At 39.3% G+C, this 15,207-nt stretch overlaps 1 protein-coding gene across 3 annotated transcripts in view; it reads right to left on the reverse strand.

Annotated features, from left to right (window-relative positions):
• Positions 1 to 8,119: 8,119 nt before the first annotated feature.
• LOC139273139 (serine/threonine-protein phosphatase 4 regulatory subunit 3) overlaps positions 8,120 to 15,207 on the reverse strand; it is a 74,395-nt gene continuing 67,307 nt past the window's right edge. For all 3 annotated transcript variants that reach the window (XM_070889597.1, XM_070889600.1, XM_070889598.1), the window contains 3 exons: positions 14,017 to 14,204; positions 10,275 to 10,480; positions 8,120 to 9,774 (listed from right to left, as the gene is read on the reverse strand). In XM_070889597.1, coding sequence (XP_070745698.1) covers positions 9,679 to 9,774; positions 10,275 to 10,480; positions 14,017 to 14,204 — 490 coding nt within the window. In that variant the 3' untranslated portion in view covers positions 8,120 to 9,678. The remainder of the gene's footprint in view (positions 9,775 to 10,274; positions 10,481 to 14,016; positions 14,205 to 15,207) is intronic.

Below are 15,207 nucleotides of genomic sequence, written 5' to 3' on the forward strand. Positions count from 1 at the left end.
GCCACCCCACAATCCAGGGAATTTTGGTAGATTACAACCAATGTATCCACCATCTCTGCAGCCACTTCCTTTAAGACCCGAGGATGTAAGCCGTCAGGTCCAGGGGACTTGTCCGCTTTTAGTCCCATTATTTTACCGAGTACTACTTCATTAATGATTGTATTACGTTTCTCCCTCCCTATAAGCCCCTTGATTATCCACTATTGGGATGTTTTTAGTGTCTTCTACTGTGAAGACCGATACAAAATATTTGTTCAACATCTCAGCCATTTCCCTGCTCTCCATTATTAATTCCCCAGTCTCATCCTCTACGTGACCAACATTTATTTTAGCCACTCTTTTCCTTTTTAATGTACCTGTAGAAACTCTTACTATCTGTTTTTATATTTCGTGCTAGTTTACTTTCAAAATCTATCTTCCCTCTATAACTTTTTTAGTCGTTCTTGCTGGCTTTAAAATGTTTCCCAATCCTCTGGCCTCCCACTAGTCTTGGCCACATCGTATTCCCTTGTTTTCAATTTGATACCATCCCTTATTTCCTTAGTTAGCCACGGATGGTTATCCCTTCTCTTACAGTCTTTCCTTCTCATTGGAATATATTTTTGTTGCGAGTTATGAAATATATTTTTGTTGCGAGTTATGAAATATCTCCTCAAATGTCTGTTATTGCTCATCAACTGTCCCACACTAATCTATTTTCCCAGTCCACTTTTGCCAACTCTGCCCTCCTACCTTTGTAGTCTCCTTTATTTAAGCTTAGGATACTGGTTTGAGAACCAACTTTCTCACCCTCCAACTGAATTTGAAATTCAATCATGTTATGGTCAGTCATTCTTAGAGGATCCTTCACTACAAGATCATTTATTAATCCTGTCTCATTACACAGTAGATCATCTAAGATAGCCTGCTCCTTGGTTGGTTCCGCAACGTACTCTTCAAGGAAACTATCCCGGATACACTATGAACTCTTCAAGGCTACCTTGACCAATTTGCTTTGTCCAATTAAAATGAAGGTTAAAATCACCCATGATTATTGCCGTTACTTTATTACGAGCCTCCATTATTTCTTGATTTATACTCCGTCCAACAGTGTAGCCACTGTTGGGTCTTTAGACTATGCCCACCAGCGTCTTTTTCTGCTCATTATTCCTTATCTCCACCCAAACTGATTCAACGTCTTGATCTTCTGACCCAATATTGTTTCTCACTAATGCACTGATTTTATCCTTTATTAACAGTGCTACCCCATCTGCTTTTCCTTTGTCTGTCCTTCCGAATTGTCAAACACCCCAGAATATTTAGTTCCCAGTCCTGGTCACCTTGCAACCACGTCTCTAATGGCTATCAGATCATACCCATTTGTATCATCAACTCATCTATTTTGTTACGAATGCTACATGTATTCAGATGGAGCTTTTAAATTTTTTTTTAAATCTTTTTTTCACCATTTTTTTCTGCTTTGACCCCATTTTCTGATTCACCTTTATGTTTATACATTCTGCCCATTTCTGGCACGCTCTGGTTTTCATTTCCCCCAGTGTTACCCTGATCTATTGCCGCCTTGTTCTTTGACTTTTTACATTTTTGCTCATCTGAATCCTCTTCCCCATCCGCCTCCTACTAATTAGTTTAAAGCCCTCGCTACAGACCTAGTTATTTGACAAATTTATCAGAGTTTTTTTTGAGGATGTAACTAGCAGGGAAGATAAAGGGGAACCAGTGGATGCAGTATATTTGGATTTCCAAAAGGCATTCGATAAGGTGCCACATAAAAGGTTACTACACAAAATCATCCCTCGGAATCGAGGAAGACTTGCTTCCACTCTAAAAATGAACCCTTAGGTGGCTGAACAGTCCAATACGAGAGCCACAGTCCCTGTCACAGGTGGGACAGATAGTCGTTGGGGGAAAGGGTGGGTGGGACAGGTTTGCTGCACGCTCTTTCCGCTGCCTGCGCTTGATTTCTGCCTGCTCTCGGCGGCGATACTCGAGGTGCTCAGCGCCTCCCGGCTGCACTTCCTCCACTTAGGGCAGTCTTTGGCCAGGGACTCCCAGGTGTCAATGGGATTGTTGCATTTTATCAGGGAGGCTTTGAGGGTGTGCTTGTAACGTTTCCTCTGCCCACCTTTGGCTTGTTTGCCGCGAAGGGAGTTCAGAGTAGAGCGCTTGCTTTGGGACTCTCGTGTCTGGCATCTGAACAATGTAGCCTGCCCAGCGGAGCTGATCAAGTGTGGCCAGTGCTTCAATGCTGGGGACGTTGGCCTGGTCAAGGATGATAATGTTGGTGCGTCTGTCCTCCCAGGGGATTTGTAGGATCTTGCGGAGACATCGTTGGTGTTGTTTTCTCCAGCGACTTGGTGTTTCTGTACATGGTCCATGTCTCTGAGCCATACAGGAGGGTGGGTATTACTACAGCCCTGTAGACCATGAACTTGATGGCAGTTTTGAGGGTCTTCACTCTTTTCCTCAGGCGACCAAAGGCTGCACTGGCGCTCTGGAGGCGGTGTTGAATCATGTCGTACACGTCTGCTCTTGTTGATAAAAAAGAGGCTCTCGCTGTGTGGGAAATGGTCCACGTTGTCCAGGGCTACGCCGCGGAGCTTGATGACTAGGGGTGGGCAGTGCTGTGCGGCGAAGACAGGCTGGTGGAGGACTTTTGTCTGCACAAGGTAGGGGCTCATGGGATTGGAGGTAATGTATTAGCATCGATAAGAGGATTGGTTAATGGACAGAAAGCAAAGAGTAGGGGTAAACGGGTCATTTTCAGCCGGCAGGCTGAAACTAGTCTGGTGCCGCAAGGATCCATGATGGGGCCTCAGCTATTTACAATCTATATTAATGACCTAGATGAAGGGACAGAGTGTAATGCATCCAAGTTTGCTGACGATAAAGTTAGGTGGGACAGTAAGCCGAGGAGAACAAAACCTGCAAAGGGATATAGATAGACTAAATGAGTGGGCAGCAAGATTGTAGAGGGAGTAGAATGTGGGGAAATGTGAGGTTATATATTTTGGTAGGGAGAATAGTAAAACAATATTTTTTTTAAATGGTGGGAAACTTTTGAATGTTGGTGTTCAGAGATTTGGGTGTCCTTGTGCAAGAAGCACAGAAAGCTAGCATGCAGGTACAGCAAGCAATAAGGCACATGACATGTTGGCCTTTATTGCAAGAGGGTTGGAGTACAAGAGTAAGGAAATCTTGCTACAATTTTACAGGGCCTTGGTGAGACCACACCTGGAGTACTGTACACAGTTTTTGTCTCCTTATCTAGGGAAGGATACACTTGCCTTGGAGGTGGTGAATCAAAAGTTCACTCGATTGATTCCTGGGATTAGGGCTGTCCTATGATGAGATTGCACAGAATGGGCCTATGCTCTGGAGCTTAGAAGAATGAGAGGTGATCGAATTGAAACATACAAGATTGTGAATGGGATTGACAGGGTAGATGCTGAGAAGTTGTTTCCCCTGGATGGAGTGTCTAAAACTAGGAGGCATAGTCTCAGAATAAGGTTGTCATTTCAGACAGAGTTAAGGAGGAATTTCTTCACTGAGGGTTGTGAATCTTTGGAATTTTCTGCCAGAGCTGTAGATGCTAAGTCTTCAAGTATATTCAAGCCAGAGATAGATTTATGGACTCGAGGGGGAAATCAAGGGATATGGAGAGTGGGCGGATAAGTGGAGTTAAGGATGTCAGCTTATTGAATGATGGAGCAGGCTACTCCTGCTCCTAATTCTTTTGTTCTTGTATAACCCCCTTGCAATAAAGACCAACATAGCATTTGCCTTCCTAATTGCTTGCTGTACCTGCAGGACTTGCTGTATTCATGTATAATAACCACAAAACCTCTGCATACCAACATTTAATCTCATCTTTTAACATTTATCCTGCTTTTCCATTTTTCCTACCAAAGTGGATAATTTCACACTTCATCTTCTTGCCCAATCGCTTAATCAGTCTACATCCTTTTGCAGTCTGTGTCCCCCTCGCAGCTTAATTTCTCACCTAGCTTTGTATCACCAGCAAAGTTGGATACATTACATTTGGTTCTTTCATCTAAGGTCATTGATATAGATTGCGGCTACACCAGTGTCCTATTTTAATTACATCAAGCCCTAAATCACATGTATACACACATTCCTCATTGTGTAACCTACTCTCAAGTCCCACCCTATTGATATCCAAGAGAATTGCAGGATTAAGTGTCTTGGACTTGCACCCTGGTAGATGTATAAATTGTGACAGATGCTATAATACTTCTGTTAGTAGATCATCTCAATTATATTTCAACAGAAAGAAAAATGATGGAAGTTGTGAAAATTCTCATGAATTAAGCACACGCTGTAGCATTTAAGACCATGGAAGAAATCTAGCCACCTTCCTCAAAAGCTTTCTCATGGATAGCAAAAATGGAATCCGATACCTGCAGCAGCAACTCAAAAAAAAATATCAGCAAAGCTTTTAACATAACCAAGCTAACAAACTATTTTCCCCAAATTGCTCCTTGGTATGAACACGTCAACTAGCTTCTGTTATTGGATGCTATAGGAGGGCTGTAATTGCAATTTTTCCTACACCAGGATCATGCCATCACTCCCTTTGGATTGATAAGGGTACACAATACGTCACTTGTTTGAAAATCCAGGCTTCAGGTTATATAGCTACATCTCAAAGAAGCTGTCATGTCTGGCTCTGCTTCATACAGCAATTCTCAATGTCAGACAAAGGTGGTGGCCTTTCGCAAACCCTTAGAACTTGCAGTACATTCACATTCTGTGACGAACTGGAACGCAACTGTCTCTCTCCCCTAATCCATCTCAGGCACAAGGTGGATGGCATGGAGTTCTGAACACTTTCTTGCTGCCACTGTAGCTGATCGTTACTTGTGCTCCCTCGGAAGAGGCATTTGCCAGCTCAGATGGACATAAAAGAACCCAACGCACCATTCAAAGAGAAAGGAGTTCTCCTTGTGTCCTCACCAACATTGTTACCCTCAAAACATCACTAAAAACACTGGCCCGGAATTTACAGTCGCAGTACATTAAAGACTACGCCTGTGACCCACTAAAACTATACACACTTGCCTTCAGTCTCCCAGGCCTCCAGGCGTATGCCTGCAGATTGCATAGACACAGGCGTTTCAGCAGCGTCCGTGGGATCACGTGGGCCAGATCCTCCAAAGAGAAAAGGAGGATCTCTAAAAAGCTTATTGGGATTCCATTTATGAACAGAATTCCCTTAAGCATATTAGGAATGCTCAAATAAAATAAATCGACAATTAAAAAAAAAGTTCTAGTTTTCAAATTTAATTCGAAGTCCCTTCAATAAAGCAAATACAATTACATTTTTTGAAAAATAATTTTAAATATTTTAACCCAGGCCAGAATTCGCATAGACTAATTTAAAGTGTGCATAATTTTTAATTTCAAATTTTAAAAATTTAAGATTTATTAACCTTTCCGCATTACACCGGCTTTTAGCCAGGCATTGGGCATTTCCTGGGTAGTTGAGCAAATAGACCAACTCTGCACCAGCAAAAGTGATTTTACATTTGGTGTGGCAAACCTTGACAGATTGCAAGTTCCGGGCTGCCACATGCTCGAAACCCCAGAACTTGCGGCGCCTTTCTGAAGGCTTACGACGGTGTACACAGTGATCAGAACCTCAAATTCCAGGCAGACGTCTGGCAACTCTTTGGGACCTTGCAGTATGCTAATTCTCTGCCGCGTTTCCTACATTACAGTACTACATTTCAAATGTAATTGGTTGCAAACATTTTAGGTCATACTAAGGATGTGATGAGGCAATATATAAATGCAAGTTTGTTCTTTTTCCAATATGGTAGAATTGACATTGTAATAGATGCCAATGACACATGAGGTGACTTCATAATGAAAGAAACTTGATTCAAATTTAGAGCCAGCAATCTCTCATTTTCCTAGTTGCACATGCTAATCAATCTTACGCCCGTCAACAATGTACAACTTGGAAAGGCTGACTTAATTTCCGAGTAATGTGAATAACTAGAGTAAATATCCATCAGGGAAAAAGTCTGAAATCTCTTGATCCCCAAAATGATCAAGCAAAAACTCCCAATATCTTAAATTACCCTGACCTGTTGCAATTTATAAATGTCATACCCCAGGCCCCAATAAGACTGATGTCAGTGAGACCATTAATATGCTTAGAAATTGTTGGGTATTCTTATCCCTATAATCTTAAATTGCAAAAGAATGATGAAAGCTTCCTACATATTTAATTAATGCAGCAAATGCCTTCTGCAGCATGCAAATGATGCATTTTCAAACATTTGAAATGTAATGCAACTTCAGTAACTGACATTTTCATAACTTTTTTGAAGTAATGAGTCTTTCAGGCGTGCTTATGAAACAATTTACTCTTAATTCCTCACTCATTAAAAACTGGTTTCAAGTAGTACAGCGAAATATGTTTTTTTATTAAACAAATGTTTCAATTAAATTATTCTTAATTTAATAAAAAATCCCTATAATTGTTAGATTGGCACTGTGACAGCAAGAGCAATAAAATCATTTAACTAGGAATCATAAACAAGTAATCCTAAAAAGATAGCACTATAATACAATATCCCAACACAATTACAGATACTTGGGCTAACACTCGGAGGTTAATTGGATTATGCACAACATTTTATGAAATCTGAAACAAAAGCAGAACTAAAATTTCAAATCGCTGCTCAGACTTCACTATCTTTTGGTTTAATTTTTTTTAAAAAAAGGACAAAGTACAAAAGTAAGCTATGCTCACAAAATCCTTCCAATAAAGTGCAGTGATTGTGAAAAATCAGTGTAAAAAGTGATTGGAATGTGATGGGAATAGCAATGTTCTTCTCAGCCTTTAGATGCGATCCAAAGTGTAAAATGCTATTCATGAGAAATATGTCAATAAATGCAGCCAGAAAAGAAAATGATGATCAGGATTTTTCTTCCTTTAACTTGCCCAATTATTTTGAGCTACAATATTTGCTACATGACAAGAGTTGTAAATGCATTTAGTTTTATAGGACAATTATAATCAAGCAGCTTAAGTGGACATTTCTAATGCCAGGTGTACACTGCAAAGATTGATTTGACGAATGATTCCATTAAACTGCTGCTCACAGCAGGGTGTATTCCACTAGTTGAGAACCTGTATCATGTGTTGAGGAGAGAAAAATGAAACAGGCGTTTGAGGATTATTTCAATTCGGATATATATATATCTTAAATATGGGGTTAAAGTGCAATATCTAAATGATACCTCAAACATTCTACAATGTCTAAAAACTGGAAGATGTTGCCCATCACTGGACAAATTCAACTGATGCCAATAGAGTTCTGAATGATTCAAAGGCTAAATATAGAGGAATACACTAACAAGTTAAATTTCCTTTGTGTAATTTTGAATATAAAAAAAGCTGAGTTTACTGAAAATAATTGAAGTTCTTGGCTTATCAAAGCATTGCTTGAAATACAAATTAAAAGTAAGCCCTCAAATTTTGTTTTGCTGGTAAACAGATTTAAAAAAATCTCTTCATGGTAATTAAATCACAAATGTAGCAACAGTTGATCAGAAAAGTCACTTTCATTTCAAAATTAACTAATTATAAAAGTATACTTGTTTGCTCGGATGAAGGGCCAGTGTAGATTCAAGCTCCTGTCACAGTGCATGAACATTTGGTACAGTGCATGTAAAACCTGATGGAGGAACGTTCATGCAGTTCTGCATAGTTTAAAAGTGAAACGTTCATTTGTGAAAGGGATTATGTGAAGGTATATCTTTTAAAGTTAAAATACGCTGAATGACAGCAGTATAGAAGGAAGATCTAAATACATGTTAATCACACACTTCTACACTAAACCACTTCATAAGACAGTCATTCAAATAAGGTAGTCAAATGACAAAATTGAAAATTAATTTTGATTAGCATATACACATTTAGTTGCTGCTTTGGTTTATTTTTAAAACATTGTGCGTAATCCTATAAATAAAATTAAGTTTGAAAACAAAAACAGTCCAATGGATCAATTAATTGATTCTCAGTTTACAATTCAGCACCATTAAAAAAGTTCATTACCTTTACCAGAAAATAGACACAACAGCATTATGTTTATGGAATTACAGGGTCACATTTTAATTCCTGAATCTTACATAGCCTCATTAATATCAACACATGTATACAAACAGTGTAAAATAACAGTTACAGTGGCGGTTATTCATCCATACAAAATAAACTTCTGTTTTATGGAAAAACTATACTTCATATCTACATGACAGACGGCCCACTTTTTCCAAAGAATGTTTTAAGTTGAGCTACAAAACCTCCAAAATACCAAGGCAGATGACTTCCAAAAAAAAAAGCGTAAAAAAGTTTTGATTTCAGTTTGTAACACACTTGGGCTTATCTCAGATTGCCAGTTGGCTGATTTGGCTACAGCTGGTTTAACAACCTGCGTTAACCACTGTATTAAAAATGATCTGGAACACCATACTGTGCAATAAAAGCATCTGGAACCGAACTTGAGCCTTCTACTTGAATCTTAATTACTTCTGCACCGAGACAACTGTGACTGACAGGGCAAAGGCAGACTAGTTAAGATTCATGGTTTGTTGCGGCTTCAGTTAAGCTCCGCAGCGTTATGATCAGTTAGCTGTTAAAATTAGTGTTCCCTAAAAGTAACTCAGTTATCTACCAGTTATAATGAAATGTTAACCTGTAATACAATACCCAAAAATATACATAAAAATCAGATTGGGATAAAATTTTATCTTTCGTTAAGTGACATGTTTGGCCTGGGGACATCACAAATGCAGAACTGCCACAATGTACAACCTGCAGACGAGGTAAAAAGGAACAGTTTTGCTCACGAGCCACTCTTGCAGCAGTCACCAGCACCAGCTTTTACACACAGGCTTGTGAAACAGTCTGTCTGTAGTACAGTATCTGACCGAGGTGCATATTCTTCTGTGCTTTTCCAACCATTCACCATTTTGATTAGAAAATGCTAAACAGGCCCAGTGGATGCCAAAAGATCCAGTGAACATGATGGCAATCTCATCATTATGGTCCCAGTAGTAGTTTGAGATTCTTCTGCTTAGAAATATATTTGGCAGGTTTCCTTCCCCCCTTCCCCCCCCCCCCATTTAAAACTTGGAATTGGAGGCAAACAAAACAAAACAAAAAACAAGGATGAGGATAAACACATGGGACAGCACCTAATTCATTTCAGACTGCAAGGGTTTCCAACTGATACTCTGTATGCCTATCCCAGTTTTGGTTTCCTGGCAAAGAACTCCAAAACATCATTTTTGTGCAGCTCCTGCTCCCTTGCTCAAGCTTTCCCTAACCCGCCCCAAATCTGAATCTCTTCCCCATTTGGGAAACTGTCAATCAGGCTCCCAATTACTAACTGCTAGTCCTGCCAGCCTGATTGGCTGGTTTTCCTTTCCAAGTTTGTTCCAGAGAGATCCAGTTCCTCAGTGGCATGTTGCTGCCATACAGAACTCAAGCCCTCTAGTTGAAACATTGGCACACTGTTTGCTACTCCTTGTGTTGCATCTTCTGTATTCACAGTGAAGGAGCCATTCCTGATTCAGACCCTTAGCTTATGGAACAGTTGCACCATTGTATCAGACCCCAAAGTAAGCCTTCCCGTGTGTCAATTATGAGCCTAGCCGAGGTCGCTTCCTTGGTGATGCTTCTTCTTCCTCCTCTTCTTCCTCATCATCAGGATAATCTACAAGACCCACTAGACCTCCCTGAAGTAATTCAGAAAAAAAAGTTAGCTTTCCCACTGAAAATACAACATTAGAGCATTACTGGCCAGCATATAAAAGCAAAGTAAATAATTTACATCCAATCTATGTTAAGGCATAAATCTACAGCAACACCCAGGGCACTTTTGCTTGAAATAGTTCAAAAAGATTAAAAACAAGGTTAAACGACAGTACAATTTTACACCTCATTCAGATTTACTTGAACCACTGCCTTCATTCGTTAATATAGCTTGTCTATCAGGGCAGGTTTATTTTATGATAAAACAATACCACCAAAAAGTAGTCTGTTGGAGACTTTTCTGTTTAAAAAAAACTCAAATCATTGCATCCCATTAATGTAAAATCTGAGGATCTCAAATATCAAAGCCTAGAAATAGTCATCAGATTCCAAAGTTATACTTACATTTTTTTTTAAAAAAGGTATTGCAAGAGATTGTTTGAACATCTGCTTCAAGTCACAAATAAGTAAAGATAATACAAACCTTTGTTGTCACTGCAGTAGATGGACTGGTGTGCTTTGAGGAAGAACTAGTGGAACTGGCTGGAGCGGTCTGAGCTGCCGTTGATTTACTGTTCGTGCCATTTGTTCCATTTGCTGCACCAGATGCACAGGTATGTGAAAACGTAAATTTGAAGCTGGGACTCGACGATCGTTTGGGAAGGTTTTCCTTGTCCTCACTTTCTTTAGCTATGAAAAAAAACATTTATGGGCTCAGACTACACCAAATTCAAGTTGTTGCAGCATTTACCTACTTTGAGAATGGCATATACCAAGTTATGCTGCCCTGCTTCCACAGTTTTCTGGACAAAGCAAGAATTCTGCACACATGCAGAGCTGTCAACACTTGTAGCTATGCCAGTAAAATAATAGAAGAATGTAAAACGGGATTGCTTTTAAAAACATTGATAAGCATGCTTCACACCAACTTTGTATTGTAGTTGGCATGAAGCTGAAGCAACAAGTTAGCAAAATCGAAGCCCATGGGATTAAAGGGACAGTGGAAGCATGAATTCAAAATTGGCTAAGGGGTAGAAAGCAGAGTAATGACCAATGGTTGTTTTTCAGACTGGAGAGAAATATATAGTGGTATTCCCCAAGGATTGATATTAAGACCATTACTCTTTTTGATGTATATTAATGCCCTGGACTCGTGTGTAGGAGACATAATTTTAAAGTTTGCAGATGACACAAAACTTGGAAATGTAGTAAACCGGGAGGAGAATAGTAGCAAACTTTAGGAGGACATTCTGACTGGTGAAATGGGAAGACATGGCAGATGAAGTTTTATGCAGAAGTGTGAAGGGATACGTTCTGGGAGAAAGAATGAGGCGGCGGCAATATAATGTATAATTTTAAAGTAGGTGCAGGAAGAGAGACACTTGGGTGTTTACATACACAAATCTTTAACAGTGGCAGGACAAGTTGATAAAGCTGTTTTAAAAAGTTTATGGGATTTTATTGGCTTTAGAAATCAAGGCAGAGTGTACAAAAGTAAGGAAGTACGCTAAACTATTATAAATCACTGGTTAGGCCTCAAATGGGTATTCAATTCTGGGCATCATGCTTTAGGAAGGATGTCAAGGCCCGAGATTCCCCAGAATGATACCAAGGATGAGGAACTTCATTCATGTGGACAAATTAGAGAAGCTGGGATTGTTCTCCTTAAAGCAGATCAAGGAGAAATTTAAGAGAAATGTCCAAAATTATGAGGGATTTTGGTTGAGTAAATAAGGAGAAACCGTTTACACTGATGGGTGTGTTGGTAACTCGATGATACAGATTTAAGATAATTGGCAAAAAGACTAGAGGGGAGATGAGGAGAAAAGAAACATATGCAACGAGTTATGATGTGGAATGTATTGCCTGAAAGAGTGGTGAAAGCAGATTCAATAGTTGGATAGCTCTTTCTAAGAGCTGGACCAGGCACAATGGGTCAATGGCCTCCTACTGTGCTGTAAGAGTCCATGAATATGGCATGAAAGTACAGGTACCTCTAAAAAGGGGGCATTACAAGGATTCCTATAAATGACCACATGTGAATCAACATGACAGACTACCCTCAAACTATTCATACTGTATCAGTACAATGTAAAAACCACACTGAATTAATGCAAAATCTACATTATAACTGGTCTACCAATAAAATCAAATGAGTGAAATTTCAATCATGGGTTTCCAAGTTATGTGAACAAATAAAATTTTTCCTGCATTAGAAAAGTAAACAAAATGTCTAAAGTATCTAAAAGCACAACGTTTTAAATGGCAAACTCTTCCAGGGAGGACAGGAGTGAAATAAAAATAAAAGCTTTACATCATTTACAAGTAGCTTTTTAAGTTCTGTTTGTTTGAACAAGGTTGTAATCTAATGGTTCACACAACCAATAACCCAAAAGATGTGTTTTTAATCTGTGCAATTAATTACTATGGTGATGCTGCATTTAATCAGAGCACAGGTAATATTTCCATAACTTCAATTTAATCAAAAATGTATTAATAGTGATCAATTCAGAGATAGAAGTTTTAAAGGGATGAAAAACTGAACACAGGTTATAGCGCCTCGAGAAATTACATAAATTATTAAATGCTTCACTATCAAAAGGCTTGACGAGTCATTTTATTGCCCCAAATTTAAAACATATGTATTATTTAGAATTTATATTAAACACACACTGTGCACACACATATATACATATACACACACACACACAAATATAATCACAGATTAATGTCTCCAATTACACTAACATTTCAAAAGAAATCTGCAGAAAACCAGTTTATATCACTTTAAAAAGATGTAGTTTGGAAGCCGAGGACACTCCAATGATTTAATATCCAAATAAATTCTCAAATCTCCAAGCAGTTTGCTCAGTTTTATATTGTTGGGCATATATGGATTTGTTGATAGGATGACAGAAAGCAAAGATTCACAGCAAAATGGAAAGCTGTTTTACATTAAACCAATTATTAGTTGAAAATTGAGGGCTCGTTTATCACCTTCCAATTCAGCTACAGAAACATGCAAGGCCAAGGCCAACCATCTGGAAACTGCAAGGCAACTTAAGTTTGTTAGTGGGAGTTTTTGTGACTGGAAGGCTGTATCCAGTGGGGTTCAGTGCTGGGTCCCTTGCTTTTGTGGTATATATCAATGACTTGGACGTGAATGTTAGGGGTATGATTAAGAAGTTTGTAGATGACACTAAAATAGGCTGTGTGGTTGATAATGAAGAAGAAAGCTGTAGACTGCAGGAAGATATCAATATACTGGTCAGGTGGACAGAACAGTGGCAAATGGAATTCAATCCGGCTAAGTATGGGGTAATGCATTTGGAGAGGTCTAACAAGGCAAGGGAACACACATTAAATGGTACGACACTGAAAGGTATAGAGGAATAAAGGGACCTTGGAGTGCAGATCAACAGATCCCTGAAGGTAGCAGGCCAGGTAGATAACGTGGTTAAGAAGTCATATGGAATACTTGCCTTTATTAGTCGAGGCATGGAATACAAGAGCAAGGAGGTTATGCTTGAACTGTATAAAACACTGGTTAGGCCGCAGCTGGAGTTGTGTGTGCAGTTCTGGTCACTACTTTACAAGAAAGATGTGATTGCACTGGAGAGGATACAAAGGAGATTTACAAGAATGTTGCCTGGACTGGAGAATTTTGGCTGAGGCAAGATTGGAGATGCTGGGTTTGTCTTCTTTGAAACAGAGGAGGCTAAGGAGAGATCTGATTGAGGTGTTTAAAATTGAGGCGCCTGGATAGAGTGGATAGGAAGTACTCGTTTCCCTTGGCAAACAACCAGGGGGCATAGATTTAAAGTAATTGGAGGCGGGGAGGGGGAGATTTAGAGATATGAAGGGAAATTTCTTCACCCAGAGGGTGGTGGGGGTCTGGAACTCACTGCCTGAAAGGGTGGTAGAGGCAGGAATCCTCACCACATTTAAGATACTTGAATGTGCACTTAAAAGTGCCATAACCTACAGGGCTGTGGACCAAGAGCTGGAAAGTGGGATTAGGCTGGATAGCTCTTGGTCGGCCGGTGCCGAGACATGATGGGTCAAAATGATCTCCTCCCGTGCTGTAAATTTCTATGATTCCAGGATTCTATGTGCACATAGGAACATCAGCATGTGCACCACCACCCTTTTCTCTTGGTACAAAAAGCAATGCAGGATCTTAAAACTCAAGTGCAACCAAAATGTACTGAAAATTATTACTGTACCCTTTTTAGTCTCCAGAAATTTTCCGTAACTGTCTGGATAGTCATCCTCAGATTTGGATTTCTCAACATGTGGTACTAGAGCTTCTCCTTCTTCTTCTTCATCATCCTCATTAAACCACATCTCTTCATCTTCCTCCAAGGCTCGTGCATCTCTCCGGTACCGATTATTACGCAATATGGATGGTACACTTAATTGAAAAACACACAATACAAACCATTAGTCAGAAATTTCTACCATAGCCAAATATCAACTGGAATGCTAAATTTCTTTTCAAGTTCCAAATTGAGGATAGTTAAGATATTTATTTATTTATAGACAGACATATCTACAATCACATCATCAAATAACCTGAGTTATGCAAACGGTCAAGCCCCAATTTTATTCAACATAGAATCTTTTCACCATTTTCTTCTTCTCTTCTCCACCCCCCTCCCCCTCCCCAATCCGTGCTCCCTTCTCCAGAAGGTGCTCATTCTCACTTGTGTCTTGGCTTTATGGGTGGCTGCAGCCCTCTGATACATTGTCCAAGTCGTGATACTTAAAGCGCGAACCTAAATAAAGAGTACTTGGGCAGATATTCTATTGCAGGAGGCATTAGAGCCAAGCCTGATCCTTGGCTCACCTGATGTCCACACACATGGATCCTTGCAGCTTAAATTTATAAGTAGATTTAGGAACTGAAATTTGCTGGTTTGACACAGAGGCCAATTGAAACATTCCAAAGCAGATTCAGCTGAAATCAGTTAACAATACCTACTGGGAATCGAATGTGGAACTTTCTGATTTGCATGCTGCTACACGAGACTACATATATACACCCACTGAAGAAAATACCAACACTGCCAAGTTTGTTTAAATATTTTACACAATTTTTCTTTCAATCACAAAATGTGTACAAAAACAAGTATTGGTGTGTGAAATTTTGAATAAATTGAAATATCAGCTTGTGCAGTGATACCAGTTCTAAAAGCGTTCTGGATGATTCTTTTGTTTTAAAAAAAAAACAATATCCAGTACAAGAACATTACTCAAACAAATGCAAATCGGTACTTTTCACCTTCGGAAGACTGCATTACATTAACATTTTGAAGTGCAAAAATATTGCCAACTTCCTTACTGGGTTTATTTTACTATGAAGGTCACCTTACAGTGCTAATAGTTTGATTCAAATTTTAGGACAGCAGTGTCTG

Source organism: Pristiophorus japonicus, chromosome 9 (genome assembly GCF_044704955.1).
Source record: "Pristiophorus japonicus isolate sPriJap1 chromosome 9, sPriJap1.hap1, whole genome shotgun sequence".
Lineage (NCBI taxonomy): Eukaryota > Metazoa > Chordata > Chondrichthyes > Pristiophoridae > Pristiophorus > Pristiophorus japonicus.